The sequence below is a fragment of the Microplitis demolitor genome, chromosome 9 (genome assembly GCF_026212275.2).
Source record: "Microplitis demolitor isolate Queensland-Clemson2020A chromosome 9, iyMicDemo2.1a, whole genome shotgun sequence".
Taxonomy (NCBI): Eukaryota; Metazoa; Arthropoda; class Insecta; order Hymenoptera; family Braconidae; genus Microplitis; species Microplitis demolitor.
The window spans coordinates 7,012,309-7,030,092 of record NC_068553.1 but is presented as its reverse complement, the minus strand read 5'-3'; the positions used below and the strand labels follow the sequence as shown (position 1 = coordinate 7,030,092).

The window sequence follows — 17,784 nt, the reverse complement described above, 5'->3', positions numbered from 1 at the left end:
TTATCCGGTTACGATTCACATTTTTTAATTAAATCTTTGGCTACAACTTTTGAAGGTGATATGACATTATTGCCAATTAATAAAGAAAGATATATATCATTTACAAAGTCTATTGCAAATATTTCAGTTTCTTTGCGTTTCATAGACTCATTCCGATTTATGGCGTCAAGTCTTGATAAATTAGCATCATATCTTGGTGATGATGATAAGCAAATCACAAAACTTCACTATCCTGATCAAGAACAATTTAAATTAGTCACACGTTAAGGTGTATTCCCATATGAGTATGTTGATAATGTAGATAAGCTTGATGACAAACAGTTGCCTGATAAAGACAAATTTTTTTCTAAATTAACTGATAATGATATTTCTGATGAAGATTATTCTTTTGCAAATTTAGTTTGGGATAAGTTTAATATTAATACTCTCGGTGAGTACTCAGATTTATATCTTAAAACTGATGTACTTCTGTTAGCTGATGTTTTTGAGAATTTTCGTAGCAGCTGTTTCAAAACTTACAGTCTAGATCCGCTACATTACTATACTGCACCGGGACTTGCTTTTGATGCGATGCTGAAACACACTGGTGTTGAGCTTGAGCTTCTGACAGACCCTGAAATGTTACTTTTCGTTGAAAAAGGAATCAGAGGCGGAGTCTCACAGTGTACAAACCGGTATGCTGCTGCTAATAATCGGTACATGGGTAAAGATTTCAATCCTAGCAAGGCTGAATCTTATCTCATGTACTATGATGTAAATAATTTGTTTGGTGCGGCAATGAGTATGCCACTACCAAAAGGCTCATTTGAGTGGGTAGAGGATGTAGATAATGTAGATAAATTTTTTAATGATGATGTAAATATAGGATATATATTAGAAGTAGATTTAGAATATCCTGAAGAATTACACGAAGTCCACAAGGACTTGCCTCTGTGTCCTGAGCATTTTATACCGCCAGGAAGTAAATATTCTAAGCTATCAACTACTTTGTATAATAAAAAAAATTATGTAATACACTATAAAAATTTGCAACAGTGTCTAGAATTAGGATTAAACTTAAAAAAAATTCACAGAGTTCTTAAATTCGAACAGTTTGCTTGGCTTAAATCATATATAGATAAAAATACAGACTGCAGAACGTTAGCCAAAAATGAGTTTGAAAAAAAATTTTTTAAACTAATGAACAACGCTGTATTTGGTAAGACTATGGAAAACGTTCGAAAATACAAAGATGTTCAATTAAAAACTAAATGGACGGGAAGATTTGGTGCCAAAGCTTTGATTTGTAAACCAAATTTCCATAGTCTTACCATATTTGATGAAGATATGGTTATAATTGAACTTACGCAAGCAAAAGTCTTTTTTAATAAACCAATTTATGTTGGCTTTGCAATATTGGATTTATCGAAAACTTTTATTTATGACTTTCATTATAATTACATCAAACAAAATTTTAAAAATGACGAGTCTAAACTAATGTACACTGATACAGATAGCTTAATTTATCATTTTACTGTACCAGATATATTTGAAACCATCAAACGTGATATTTCAAAGTTCGATACTTCAGACTACCCTGCTGATAACATTTACAACATGCCGCTAGCAAATAAAAAAGTTCTGGGTCTAATGAAAGATGAAAATAATGGTGAAATCATGACTGAATTCACTGGACTCAGGGCTAAATTATATGCATTTAAAACATATAAAAATAAAAAGGCCAAAAAGCGAGCAAAGGGAGTAAAAGGTCCAACTTTGCGAACAATCACGTTTGATGATTACAAGCGATGCTTGAAAAATCATGTGAATTTAACGAAAAAACAGTATTTAATTAAGAGTGAAAAACATAATGTTAAAACTATTGTACAAAATAAAATAGCGCTAAGTTGGGCTGATGATAAGCGTCAGCTTATTGATGGTAGTCACGACACTTTGCCATGGGGTTACAAAGTGCCGAGTGTTGATGATATAATTGTAGATGAAGAAGGAATAACTATAAAAAAGAGAAAGCTAATGTAAATAGTTATAATTTATCTTATAAGTTTGTAAAAATTGTTATTAAAAATGAAAATTTTATGTAAATAATTATATATATTTATTATCTAATTTGTAAAATTAGTTTTAAGGTTTGGAAATAAAAAAAAAAAAAATGTATATATACAGTTAAAAATTTTGTTTTTATTTATTAGAATATAAGTTTTACAGGTCTGATTTATCAATCCAGGTGTTGTGTGAGCTGTCGAAGTCGAGCCACTTTACATATAATTTATTCCCACGTTTTTTTATAATTTTTTCAATTAGATAGACATCTGGATGCTTGACTTTGCTGAGTTCTTCAACATAGAATCCACCTTCAATTGGCTTATCTTGATAGTCTACAAGTTTGTATGTTGTTGGATTTGTATTCTGCACTGTCTTGATTGTAAAAATTTCAGTGGTCCAGTTGGGTGTGTAGCCTTTTTCAAACACATGTTTGTACTTGCTGATTCGAACTTTGTCTCCAACTTTGAATTTATTTTTTCGTACTTGTCGCTGAGCTTGAAGAGGTTTGTATATTTTTTCAAATATCTGCTTTTCATTTTTAGCAGTTACATCAATAGGTTCCAGTTTCATAGTACGATGTTTTCTTGTATTATATTTGTGTACTAAATCTTCCAATATATCAATCCACTTATAATTACCACGAGCGGTGAATTGACGCCACATGTTAGTCTTAAGTGTTCGATTAAAACGTTCACATATTGATGCCTTTAAGTTGCTGAATGTGGAGTACATGTTGATGTTTTTACGTTTCATAAGTTCTTGAAATTCTTTATTAAAAAATTCTTTGCCTTGGTCAACATGCAGATTTTTTGGTACACGTCCTTGTTGAAATATAGATTTCATTGCTCTAGTGACATCACTACCACTTTTACTTTTAATCGGTACAGCCCAAGCATACTTTGAAAAAATATCTATGACAGTCAGCAGATATTTGTTTCCTTTATTAACTGTTGCATAAGGAATCATTTCAACGAGATCAGCTTGCCAAGTTTCATCAAGTGCTCGTATGTCAACATGACGACGTTGATAATTTCTTCGTGCTGGTCTGTGCAGCTCATACGCTATTACTGATTTTTTGTCCTCCATTGTCAACAAAAATTCTAGCTTCCAATTCTTTAATTCGCTGTGTATTTCTATTAATTAATTCTTTTCGTGACTTTATACGTTTTATTATATTTTTTAATTCTTGATTTTCTTTTTTTAAAAGCGTCACAGCAGAGTCCAGTGTTACCACTTGGGAGAGCAAATGTGAAATGATCTCTGACTGATCATTCCTCATACTATCATACAATAGAGACAGCTCTTTGTGTACAAGATCACGTGTAAATTTCAGTGGTCCTGGTGGTCCACTGATTGCAGCACCAGTTAGTAGTGACCGTCCAAAAATATCGATACTCATTTTTGCTCTTTTCACTTCAACAGTTGGCGTGTAAATGACATAAATTTGATGCAGCGGCTGCTAATAAATAATTCCTGCTTCTCGAAGTTCTTCGATAATTGATATGATTTCATTGGTGTGACTTGGATTCCCAGCTGCTTGAGATGCCATGAGTAAACGAAGACGGTTGACTAGTTCATTTGGATCATCCCAGTAGACATAATCCATACGTGCTTTTTTCTTTTTCGCAATCATAAAATCAGGTAATCCTTTACCTCTTGATAAGTTTGCATTTTTAGCAAGAAAATCAGCAATATAATTATTATACTTGATTGTTGAGTCTTCATAAAAACTACCATCTGGCTTATAATTTTTTCTATGAGCATTTGTCATCTTTATAATTTCGAGATATTTATTTTTATCATTCTGTGTGACTTTCGAATCATCCGGAGATTTTTTAAATAATAATTCCAACAAACCAGGAGTCACTGAGTAATGTTTATTTTTTATATTAATCTCAGTATCATCAAAAGCTATTTCAGAATCACCAATGTAAAAATCATTGTAACATCGACGGACACCATATCTCATATCCATATCTCTACTTTTTTTATACACTTTAGATAAATAAGACTTTATTTCACTGCTAGCTGGTTTAGCAGGGGTACTTGATGCAGCAGGAGATATTTGTGTATCTTCCAGAGTTCTATGTTCAGAGATAATACTATCATAATTACTTGCATCATCAAGTTCTGTATCATTATTCACAGTTGAATTATTTTTTTTAACTTCTTCTTTGACTTTTTGTTTGACTTCTTGTTTGATTTTAGATGATGCGACTAGACTCTGCAGAGGTGTGACAATAGGCTTGAACATTTCACCCATTGTCTTCTCAGCTGTGTCTTTACCCAACTTGAGCATTCTGTGCTTTCGTCGGATAGCATCACTAGCCTGAGATATCTGATGTAAGACATCTCGTTGCTTTGAAAGTTCCTCAGTCTTCATGTTGATGCCTTAGAGTTCACTTAATCTCTGATGGCTATTTATTAAGTACAAGTTAATTTATACTAACAAAACAGTCAAATCCTTTTCTATATCTTCCACTATTTAGCTCACTGTCTTTGTCAATCACTACAAAACCATATTTACCATCATTCCAACATGCTGAACACAAGTCTTTGAATAAATTGTATGACATGTCAGTATTTACATGATCATCATACACATGTTTCAAGTTCATCTCATCTTGACGAAAGAGAAGTATAAAATTTGCATTGTCACGTATCAAATGTTTAGGGATACGCGTATAAGTTTGACAGAGATAAAAACTGTCAACATCTTTATGTCGACCCATACAAAAATATGCTCTGATAGGATCTTGTTTTTCACAAGCGACATCATCAAATATCATCAATGAGTTTGGTTTTGCATCTTCCGGTTTCAGTACTTCTTCATGCTCGTTGAAAGTAAAAAATTCAATACCTTCTATTGGTTTAAGTCGTGATTCTAGAAATTTATATTTCGGTTGATTTAGAGATTTTGAGTAGAGATAAATATTATAAAATCTTAAGCCGTTGGGGTGTATGATGAGTGAGAGCAGAGCATTAGTTTTTCCACAATTTGATGGACCACAAAATATAGCACGTACGCTGTTTGGTAATAAAGCACCGTGTCTCTTGACTTTTTTCACTCCTGTACCTTGAACAATTTGATCAAAATTTATTACTGGCAACTTGGCCTCTTGACTTTTAAACTCCATGTTGATAGTTTGCGATCACAACAACAACTCACTCAGCGAGCTATAAGTATCAGATTTTATATCATTTTAAGTTAGTCATGATGCTGCTACTATGGAGAGCAGACGTGTAGAGACCAGTGGTAAAGGTTTTGTGAACAGTATAATCAATAAAATACCATTTGAACTACATATACCTGGATACCAGTACTGTGGACCAGGCACAAAGCTAGCCAAGAGATTAGCTCGCGGAGATCCTGGAATTAATCCTCTGGACGCTGCGTGTAAAGAACACGATATCGCATACTCGTATAATCGTGAAAATTTGGCAGCACGTCACGAGGCTGATCAAATACTTGCTGAGAAGGCGTGGCAACGTTATCAAGCAAGAGACGCTGGTATTGGTGAAAAAGCTGCTGCGTGGAGTGTAAATAAAATCATGAAGATGAAAAAAAGATTCTGTATGGGGTTGAAGAAGAGAACAGCTGGCAAGAGAAAGACTGGCAAGAGAAAGTCTAGCAAGAAAAAGACTAGCAAGAGAAAGACCAGTGTAAAGAAACAAGTAGCATTAAGACAAGTTGTCACAGCTGCTAAAAAGTCCATGACTCCTGGTGGTGATCCAATTAAAACAGCGTTGAAAGGAGCTCGTCAGGCAGTTAAAAAATCTGGTGGGAAAAAAAATATCCGGTTGCCACGAATTTTATCAGTCCCATCTAAAGTTGGTGGTGTACTACCATTTTTAATACCACTTTTTGCCGGCCTGAGTGCCACAGGAGCTTTGGCTGGAGGTGCTGCTGGTATAGCAAAAGCTGTGAATGATGCAAATGCTGCTAAAAATCGATTAGAGGAGAGCAAACGTCATAATTTAAAAATGGAACAAATATCCATGGGTAGAGGTTTATACTTGAGACCTTACAGACGTGGTATGGGCTTATACTTGAGACCATATCCAGCAGGCAGAGGATGCAAGTCAAAAAACAAGTAGAGCTACCACATCGAGCACTCACAAACATCGATTTACTGAAATACGCTAAAGCTCTGAAAATTCCAAATTTTCGTGGTATTTTCATGAGAAATGATTTACCTGAAACTGGACCAAGAAAAAATGAATCAGCTATTATTAATCTTGATGATAAACTTGGACCTGGTACTCATTGGGTTGCTTACAAGAAAAACAATGATAAAGTTATTTATTTTGACAGTTTTGGTAATTTACAACCACCGCAAGATCTTATGGAATATCTCGATGTTGGTAGCGTAAAATATAATCACAAAAGATATCAGGATTTTGATACGATTATTTGTGGACATTTGTGTCTCAAATTTCTCACGGGACAACTATAAATTGATGTTACTCTGTGTACAACACATCAGTCATGGCTGAGTCATTCACATTAACGCTGACGGGATCCACATCCGTGTTGGAGGCCAACTACTTCCCTCCAATAGAATTATCACCAACTAAAAGTTATGTTCTGGGACTTGTAGAGTTATTAACATTTAACTCAATACCCAATATTGATGTTGGTGCTAATAAATTCTATGTCTCTTATCCTGTGGATAATATTGATATCGAAAAAATTGATACAAATGATATTGATGAAAAAAAAGTAGTCAAGAAAAAAAGAGCTAAAAGAAATGTGGCAATAATTACAAAATTTGATGACAATGTCTCAGTAACTGAATATGACTCAGTGAGTGAAAATATAGAAGCTGGAAAATATGAAACTGTTGAAGAGAGAGTCTTGACAATACCAACAGGAAGTTACGAAATCACTGACATTGAAAAATACATTCAAAAGAAATTACAAAGACTCAGCATCAGCATAAGAGCCAATAATAATGAATTGAGAAGTGAAGTTAAATGTGATCAATTTGTGAATTTTACACCTCAAGATTCTATTGGTGAACTACTGGGATTTACAAATCGAAAGCTGACACCACATAAAACTCACTCATCAGATTTACCAGTGAAGATATTAAAACTCAATGCTCTGAGGGTTGAGTGCAACATCACATCAGGCGCTTACATAAATGAGCACAAAGTTCACACTATTCATGAATTTTTTCCAAGTGTACCACCAGGATATAAGATTGTTGAATTGCCATCTCACGTCATTTATCTACCGATCGCCGTACAAGCAATACAAAATCTCAGACTGAGAATTGTCGATCAAGACGGAAAACTGGCTAATTTCAGAGGTGAGACGATAACCATAAGACTGCATATAAAGTCTATAAAATAATGGGTATCGTGTATGAGACAAAAAGTGGTGCTGGGTATAAAACGACAGCAACATGGTCGAGCAACATCAGTCACCGAGTACCTCACAAGGTGTTAACACATCAAAACGTTCAGTTTCTTCAGAGCCTAGGACTAAAATTACGTGGAAAATTAAAAAAATAAAAATTTATTTTTGTTGTTTGACGTTTACACGACCATGGCGGCAGAAATCTTAAATATTCAAAGACAAATCATTTTTGATGAGTCGATTGCACACTATGAAGCACATGCTCATCTCCCGTATGCTTCATCAACATTTAACAACAACGATGAAATAAGAATTGCTGTTCAACATCAAGATTTGTGTCTACTTCCAAGTAAAAGTACACTGCATGTTTATGGAAAATTTACAAAGTCTGATGGTACAGCTGTAAGTGCAACTACTCACATGGTAAACATGACAGTATGTCATATGTTTGAAGAAATACGCTACGAGCTCAATGGTGTTGAGATTGATCGTAACAAAAATGTCGGCATCACAAGTCTCATGAAAGGATATACATCACTGAGTCCAGCTCAACAAAATACACTCGAGAACTCAGGTTGGATTGTGGATGAAGCTGTAAACAAATTGCAAAATGACAATGGCTACTTTGATATATCTATACCACTGAGTCTTCTGCTTGGCTTTGCTGAAGATTACCATAAAGTTGTCATCAACGCAAAGCATGAATTAATTTTAATAAGATCAAATTCCGATTTGAATGCGTACATTGTGGCTACACCTGCTGCTGGAGCTCATGCTGAAGCTGTTAAAATTACGCTGCAAAAAATCGAGTGGATTGTACCATATGTGACTATGGCTGATAAACAAAAAATTGAAGCTTTGAATTATATTACAAGTGATCCAGCTATCTCAATCAGTTTCCGAGCTTGGGAGCTGTACGAGTATCCACTATTACCTAATACTTCGAAGCACATTTGGGCAGTTAAAACATCTACGCAGCTCGAGAAACCACGTTTTGTGATACTTGGATTTCAAACAGCAAGAAAAAATGATGCAACTAAAAATGCCAGCGTATTTGATCACTGCAACATCAGAGATATAAAATTATTTTTAAACTCTCAGAGTTATCCTTATGGGAATTTAAACCTCAACATTGCAAATAATCAATATGCTCTGTTGTATGATATGTATATAAATTTCCAAATTTCATACTACAACAAAGAACCTGAACCACTGTTGACGAAGAAGAAATTTTTGGAACAAGCACCACTGTATGTTATCGATTGCTCGAAACAAAACGAATCAATAAAATCTGGACCAGTGGATATTCGCCTAAATTTGAATCTACAAATCAATTTCCTGCGCAGACATCAGCTTATTGTCTCATTATACATGATCGCATAGTCGAGTATAATCCTATAAGCAGCATCGTACGAAAACTAATATGAAGACTGTTAAATTTAATCCAACGCCAACCATACATCACATGTATGTATGGAGATTTGCACACGAGCAAGCAAGAAGAGGCGAATGGGAACAAGCGGCAAGAGATCGAGATCGATTTAAACAAAGAATTAATAAATTAAATATAATTATTGAACCTGTATTAATTAAAAAACTTACATTTATAAATGAATCAACTTTTTTTTATATTGATATATATTGTTTTTTATTACTAAAACCTAAAATATACATTTAAGTCTTACATAACCTTAAATATTTTTATTTTTTTTATTTTACAGAACCTCAAATACATAATAAAGTATAGATATTTTTCTTAACCTAAAATATACATTTGGTTTTACATAACCTCAAATAAATAATAAAGTATAGACGTTTTTCTTAAACTAAAAATATACAGTTAGAGCAATCTTTTTTGAATGGATATGCAAAGCTATCAGGGATATCATCATGGAAAATATAATGATCTCGACACCTTTGATAGCCAATCAATTTTTCATTATTTTTTTATTCTTCTGGTAGTTTGTGCGAAACGAAATCAATCTGCTGGGCTGCATTTTCAAGGATAAATGTATCATCAAAGCATGCGATGTCTCGATCATCCATACAAAGTAGATTCCCCAATTGATTGAAGATCTGAACTGACTTCTCGTAGGATGGTTGAATTTCATAGAAATGTCAGAACCATCTCTTGAACTCTTGAACATTTTGAAATGCGCATGAAGTATCCAATTTCTTTAAGTGATAAGCATAATATGGACATTGATATTTCAAGAAATCATTCTTTTGATAGAGTGAGAAAAATTCCATTTTTTCTAAATCAATAATTGGTACAGCAGCGTCAATTAGATCTTCAAGCCATTTCTTCTTCTGTTCACCTTGTACGTAAAAGTATCGTGCATGTTTGACCATAATTTCAAGAATTTCTTTCAATAATTCATATGGTAGCAAACCAGCTAGCCATGACATTGAATGGTGATGCTTGTGGTGATCAACACTTTTCTGCATTACAGCAACATCAACTTGATCCAAAGGTGGTTCAAACAACCAATGTTCACATCGTGCAAGTCCATATGTACCCACGTTATCATAAACATCAGTAGCACAAAGTTCTTTTATCACAAATCTACCATTAGGCATCTCGAAACCCACAAAATTAATTATTAAGTCCATTATTATTGCGGTTTGTTAGCTTTAAACAATAACTTAGTTAATATAAATGTGATTTCATGACACGCTTGTTTGTAATCTTTGCGATCTTTGAAGTTTAATAATATTTCCTTCCAATGAAACAATTGTAATTCTATTTCTTTCCTTCGGGTAGTCAATTCTTTGTCTCTTTTCTCATTCGCTTTCCTAAAATAATAGGAATCTGGAAAAGTAGCAGCTTCGTCGTCGTCGTCGTCGAAAATATCACTTTCCTCGCTTATGTCTTCGAACTCGATTTGGGCCTCGTGGTTACACTCGTTCGTACATACGTGAAGTCTATAAAAAACTTAATAAATAAATATTCATAGCTAAGTTAAAGAAAAATATAATAATTCTTACATACTTTGAACCTTGAGGACCCATTTTTATGATTTTCTAAGTATACGTAATTGTAGTTTTTCCGTTTTTTCACTAATTTCAAATAAATTCTGTGCTAAATTTCTTTTTTCAGCACAGCCTGGACACGATACTTCTTGCGCACTTTCAACAATTTCAAGATTTTTAGCAAACGCAATTACATCATTGATAAATTTTCCAATATCCTCAGGAGGCACGTCACCGAATAAGGATTCAATAATATCGTCTAGGTTATCGGTGTATGGCCGGTTATGTAAGAGAAAAATTCTTTCACTTTCACTGAATTTTTTATCCATTAGCACAAGCTGTTAACTAGAACGTTTCTCGATGTAGACTGACTGCTGCGAGCTCGCGAGCTCAACGCTCAGCTCATTTTCCCCCACTCTAGCTCAAAAACAAGTTCAGACTTGTCTGATGACGTCATCTATTACGCAGTTAGAAAAAGAAAAACCAGTTCAGACTTGTCAGATGACGTCATCTATTACGCAGTTAGAAAAAGGAAAACCAGTTCAGACTTGTCAGATGACGTCATCATCTAGAACATTCTATTGCGCAGTTGAAAAATGTTACTACGCAGTTAGAAAAAACCAGTTCAGACTTGCCTGATGACGTCATCATCAGCAAAAAAAAAGAGGGGAGAGAAACTATACCACTAGATGGCATGTCTTCTCACAAGTACCCATACTACCCCTAGTTTGAATATATCAATCCTCAAATCATACATTTACGTGTACATATTACATTAATCAGGGTAGGCTACGCTAGTGTCAGCTCTGGGGTTAAGCACAAACACGATGCCAAAACCTGTAACCTGATAGGCAAGCCGAGAACCCGCTCTACTCATTAATGAAATTGTACATAATTTTTTTTCGAAAAATTTCCCCCACTTAAAATATACAGGAGGCACCAACTGTCATAACACGAGCTCAAATGGCGACGAGCTCAAAATGGCAGACACGAGCTCAAAAGGGTCCTAGATAAGCTCGAAAAATGAGCTCAGACGGTAAAAACACTGCCAAATAACGCCAATTATCATCGAAATGATGTCAAAAAGGCCCCAGATAAGCTCAAATAGCATCAAATGGATGACAAGTGTTCAAAAAGGGCCTAGATAAGCTCAAAGGACGTCAATTAGCATCAAATAGCTGACAAAAGGTCCTACATAACATCAAATCGACCGCCAGTAACCCCAAATCGACTGCCAGTAACTTACCATCTGCCGGTAAAACAGTTTAGCATGGACACGAACCCACAATCTGTTTTATCGGGCCGGTGAACCATCCCTACCTAACTACTTAGGTTAGCTCAGACGCGAGAGAAAGGGAGAATGCGCGTCGTGTGGGAGTAATCAGTCTCTGCTTTGACCGCGTTCGCAGCTCTCGCGATAGCGCAGAATCAATGAGATGTTAATTATTGACCGTCTTATTGATCTGACCTTAGTAGATCTCAACCAGCAAGTGGTGCCATCTTACATGCGACAAAGGAACTATTCTCTAAAACAGCTTATTTCGTTCACAACATTGATTATACGACTTTTACATGAATAATACGCATATTAAATGGATTCCAACAATAATAAAAGATGAAATTATGCTAAAATAGAGAATAGATGTCATTTATGAGTATGGAATACATAGAGAGAGATTTTTACAGGTTTTTGTGATTAAAATTTTGGTAAAAAATTTCTTCTTCATGCTTTCTGGCAGTATCTTAGATTTAAAAAATATTACAAATTTTGTGTTCCGCTTAGTATAATTTATAGTTAATTTTGTCATACTATCATAAATTTTTCTGCTGATTTAGCAAGGTCACGGTTATTTTCGTTTAATTTATTTCCTTTTTTTTAAAAAAAAGATAATATCTGAATATAGTGTTTTTGTTGAGTTGTTCTTCTAGCTAGCGGACGTTCGTTGCAATAAGGGGTAAGTAGGTTAACTTTTATTAAAACCCATTTTCAATTTTAAAAATACGAAATTCGGTAGTATCTCGTTATAATCCGGTTCAATTTACGATCTGAAATCGGTAATTCCAGGATTTGATATCGAAAATGTGTTTTAATCGCCCACCTGTCAAGATTGTTGATCCAGAATTGGATCCTTTACCGATCTTACTGGAGGAAGTTCTGATCAAAGTACAGGCTCAGTGGTACTCGGATGGAGACCCATTCTTTTTGTTCGTGAGCAATCAGTATGAGATCGATTGGATACATTCTGTAGCACCACCGTCGCCCCCGCTGGGTGCTGATGGTCGTGTTCCTACGCTATTGGAGGTTAATGGTTTTTTTTTCTTGGTTGTTTTTTTTTCGATTTGAAAAAATGATTTATTTATAATGAGAGAAGGAAGTTCTCTTCTATATTTGTCAGCTTATGGGTTTCAGTATATTGTGGTCCATCTACGCTTGCATTTCACTGATAATGCCGAAGTTCGTGACAGTTATTTATTGGAAATTTTGAGAAATTTTCGTGATATCCGAGAAAACAGGAATAATTTGCGATTATTGAATCAAATTTAAAAGATTCCTCTATTGCCTGGCTGTTCAAAAGGCATCAATGATTGTAAATTTTGAGGAATAAATTTTGAATAGATTTCCAGAATGTTGTAATTTTATTTTGTTATTTCTTAAGAGTTTTCTCATTATATTTTATTCTTTAACTTTTACTTCTTTTAATGTAATAACTCTCTCACGGCTGGCACGTCTTATTACTGTTGACTAGCCGTTTATGCGCAAAGTCGGGCATTGAGTCATCTGGTTTGAAACTAACACAATGTGCATATCTTTTGGTCAAAAGTGCGACCTCGGAAATCCCATTTGTTATTTTGTAAGAACCTATGCCGAATTCACTAATATTCAGAAGATTTTTGCAATCTGGGATCCCAGGATTTACACTTGTGAGTGTTATTACTCGTGTGGTGTACGTAATAATCTGTTACTCGTAAGTGTTCAAGTGTTAAGTCACGGTCGATTGTATTTATAACGTTATTTTCTTGCTCGTTTATCCAGTACTGTTTTAGCCGTGGTTCTCTGCCGTTCTGTCCCGACCGATTAAAGCGTCAGCTTCTTCTGACCTGGAGTAAACATCATTGGAGGAAAAAGGACGAGGATTTAGATGATTGGATGGATGACTGGATACCGATCTCTTGGCTCTTTAAGAAAGATGAGAAAGATGAGTGAGAGAGAAAAATTCGAGGAATTGGACTAAAATTGTGCAATTTCGTCATCACCAGCGTTTGCTGGGTGATCCAGGAGATGTTATCACTCTCAAATCACTTTTAGCTGTCAATTTTCTCTTTTAAAAAAAGAGGAAATGAGCTTGAGGATCGTTTGTTCCTTCTTTTAACCTGGAAATCTACCCATCCTTTTACATAACCGTATACAATCTTGAATATGGTAAATATGCAAGTGTAAACGAAGAAAAGAGCGTTTTTCATTTCCTTTGTCTCTATTCTTTTAAATTTATTATTATTATTATTATTATTATTATTATTATTATTATTATTATTATTATTATTATTATTATTATTATTATTATTATTATTATTATTATTATTATTATTATTATTATTATTATTATTATTATTATTATTATTATTATTATTATTATTATTATTATTATTATTATTATTATTATTATTATTATTATTATTATTATTATTATTATTATTATTATTATTATTATTATTATTATTATTATTATTATTATTATTATTATTATTATTATTATTATTATTATTATTATTATTATTATTATTATTATTATTATTATTATTATTATTATTATTATTATTATTATTATTATTATTATTATTATTATTATTATTATTATTATTATTATTATTATTATTATTATTATTATTATTATTATTATTATTATTATTATTATTATTATTATTATTATTATTATTATTATTATTATTATTATTATTATTATTATTATTATTATTATTATTATTATTATTATTATTATTATTATTATTATTATTATTATTATTATTATTATTATTATTATTATTATTATTATTATTATTATTATTATTATTATTATTATTATTATTATTATTATTATTATTATTATTATTATTATTATTATTATTATTATTATTATTATTATTATTATTATTATTATTATTATTATTATTATTATTATTATTATTATTATTATTATTATTATTATTATTATTATTATTATTATTATTATTATTATTATTATTATTATTATTATTATTATTATTATTATTATTATTATTATTATTATTATTATTATTATTATTATTATTATTATTATTATTATTATTATTATTATTATTATTATTATTATTATTATTATTATTATTATTATTATTATTATTATTATTATTATTATTATTATTATTATTATTATTATTATTATTATTATTATTATTATTATTATTATTATTATTATTATTATTATTATTATTATTATTATTATTATTATTATTATTATTATTATTATTATTATTATTATTATTATTATTATTATTATTATTATTATTATTATTATTATTATTATTATTATTATTATTATTATTATTATTATTATTATTATTATTATTATTATTATTATTATTATTATTATTATTATTATTATTATTATTATTATTATTATTATTATTATTATTATTATTATTATTATTATTATTATTATTATTATTATTATTATTATTATTATTATTATTATTATTATTATTATTATTATTATTATTATTATTATTATTATTATTATTATTATTATTATTATTATTATTATTATTATTATTATTATTATTATTATTATTATTATTATTATTATTATTATTATTATTATTATTATTATTATTATTATTATTATTATTATTATTATTATTATTATTATTATTATTATTATTATTATTATTATTATTATTATTATTATTATTATTATTATTATTATTATTATTATTATTATTATTATTATTATTATTATTATTATTATTATTATTATTATTATTATTATTATTATTATTATTATTATTATTATTATTATTATTATTATTATTATTATTATTATTATTATTATTATTATTATTATTATTATTATTATTATTATTATTATTATTATTATTATTATTATTATTATTATTATTATTATTATTATTATTATTATTATTATTATTATTATTATTATTATTATTATTATTATTATTATTATTATTATTATTATTATTATTATTATTATTATTATTATTATTATTATTATTATTATTATTATTATTATTATTATTATTATTATTATTATTATTATTATTATTATTATTATTATTATTATTATTATTATTATTATTATTATTATTATTATTATTATTATTATTATTATTATTATTATTATTATTATTATTATTATTATTATTATTATTATTATTATTATTATTATTATTATTATTATTATTATTATTATTATTATTATTATTATTATTATTATTATTATTCCCGTGTGGGGTTTTCCGACCCCCATCGGGCGTGTCCCCAGGTGGCGTATAGGGGAATGCTCGGCAGATATGTCGGGTAGGTGGGAAATAAAATACCACCCGCGGACCAAATCGGAAACATGTCGCATGCAGAAAATGCACGTCTGTCCCCATATTGGGCGGTGCATTGCCAGCGCCTGTTACCTTGTTGGTGCGGCTGGGAGTCATGCGACTGATCGTTACTCATCGCAGCACACTGGGAGTGCCTGGATCTTGCGTCGTTTTTTCCGCGGCGTAAGGAAAAGGCTGATGTGAGCTTAGCTCTGCCGAGGTGGCCACTGCGGTGAGTATCAGGAGCCAGCCCCTTCGGGCCCTGATCAGGAAGTGTGCAGTGAGTGCAGCGGTCGGAAGCTGCACTGCTCCGGGCGAGTGCCGGTCCGCCCGTGTATTCCGGGACTGGTTAAACGTTTGGTCAGGCCTCAGGGAACTGGGGTAGGAGTCGTTATGCTCCGAGGGTACACCCGTTCCTGACTTAACGGCCCGCCCCTCTGCACACGATGCGCTGGTCTCTATCAAATCATGGATATTTCAAATGGAAACTTTTGGATGCTGTCTGCCGATCCTTCATCATTAATGAAGAGCTTCGACAGTTGTAGTGAGGAGTTTGGTGGCAGACTCGCAGAAATGCGCAGTCTTAAGAAGTCGATGGCAGATGCCTTAAAGAAGCAGCCCAATGTCAGTAAGACCATTAAGGATGGCCTTCTGAAATTGGATGAGCTTCTGGACCTTTTCGCGGAGTCGAGCCGATCCATGAAGAATATCACTGATGTTCTTCGGAAATCAGTGATCGGCCAACGTCGGGCCAGCTCGCTGTCCGACCTTGCGAAGGCGGCCACCACGAAGGTTTCTGACTCTCCTCTACTGGTACGTCAGAAACGTCCTGCGACGAGTCCACCGCTTCCTAGCCTGAGAGAGGTTCTGAAGCGGAAGAAAAATGAGCCAACCACTTCCACACAGTGGGAGGTGGTGGGTTCGAAAAAAAAGAAGAAAAAGAAAAACAGTAAAGGTGACGATAAAAAAGAGCAGTCAACTGACGACAGAGTGCCGAAAAAGAAGGCTGTGGAGACCCCGAAAAAGGACTTGCAACCTCCTGAGGCAAAGAAAAAGGTTCCTCCGAATCCGACCAACAGAGGTAAATCGAGGACCTCATCCAAAAAATTGGAGGCTATTGTAGTAAAGCCCGCTAAGGGCAAGACCTATGCAGAGACCTTGCAGGCCGTCCGCAAAGAGGTCAACCCCGAAGCCCTTGGCGTGGAAGTGAAGCATATCCGGTGCTCAAGGGCTGGAGACCTCTTGCTGGAGCTCGGGAAGACTTCAGCTGACACACGGGCGGCATTCTCCGAAGCTGTCTCAAAGGCTGCCGGAAATGGATGCAGCATCCGTGAACTGATCCCCAAAGTTACTTTGGAGATCAGGGATCTGGACAGCTGCTCCACAAAAGATGAGGTGGCGGCGGCTCTAAGGGCTGTCTTGAAAAAGGATAGCTTCGAGGTACGGCTTACCCGCCCAAACACTCGGCAGCAAATGTCTGCAATTGTAAGTGCTGAGGAGTCCGACGCCAAACAACTGCTGGAGACAAGCAAGGTGAAAATTGGTTGGGTCAATTGCCGAATAAGGCGGCGGGCCGAAGTTGCACGGTGTTTTAAGTGCCTGGGATTTGGCCACCAATCTCCATCCTGCCCTGGACCTGACCGGAGTAAATCATGCTACCGGTGTGGCTCAGAGGAACATAAGGCGGTGGCTTGCACCGCTAAGCCTAAATGCTTTCTCTGTGCTACAGTTGAGAGCAATCCTGAGGCCCATCAACACATTGCTGGGTCTGGTTTGTGCGGAGCATTCCGCAAAGCGCTCGCACAAGCCAAAAAATA

At 32.8% G+C, this 17,784-nt stretch overlaps 1 protein-coding gene across 1 annotated transcript; it reads left to right on the top strand.

Moving 5' to 3' along the window:
• Positions 1–7,597: 7,597 nt before the first annotated feature.
• LOC128668526 (uncharacterized) lies at positions 7,598–8,791 on the top strand. Its single transcript, XM_053741678.1, has one exon. The coding sequence runs from the start codon at positions 7,598–7,600 to the stop codon at positions 8,789–8,791; it is 1,194 nt and encodes a 397-aa protein (XP_053597653.1).
• The last annotated feature ends 8,993 nt before the right edge of the window (positions 8,792–17,784 follow it).

What these genes read in the sequence shown, in the direction of transcription:
- LOC128668526 (XM_053741678.1), top strand. Translation starts at nt 7,598, where the DNA reads ATGGCGGCAGAAATCTTAAATATTCAAAGACAAATCATTTTTGATGAG.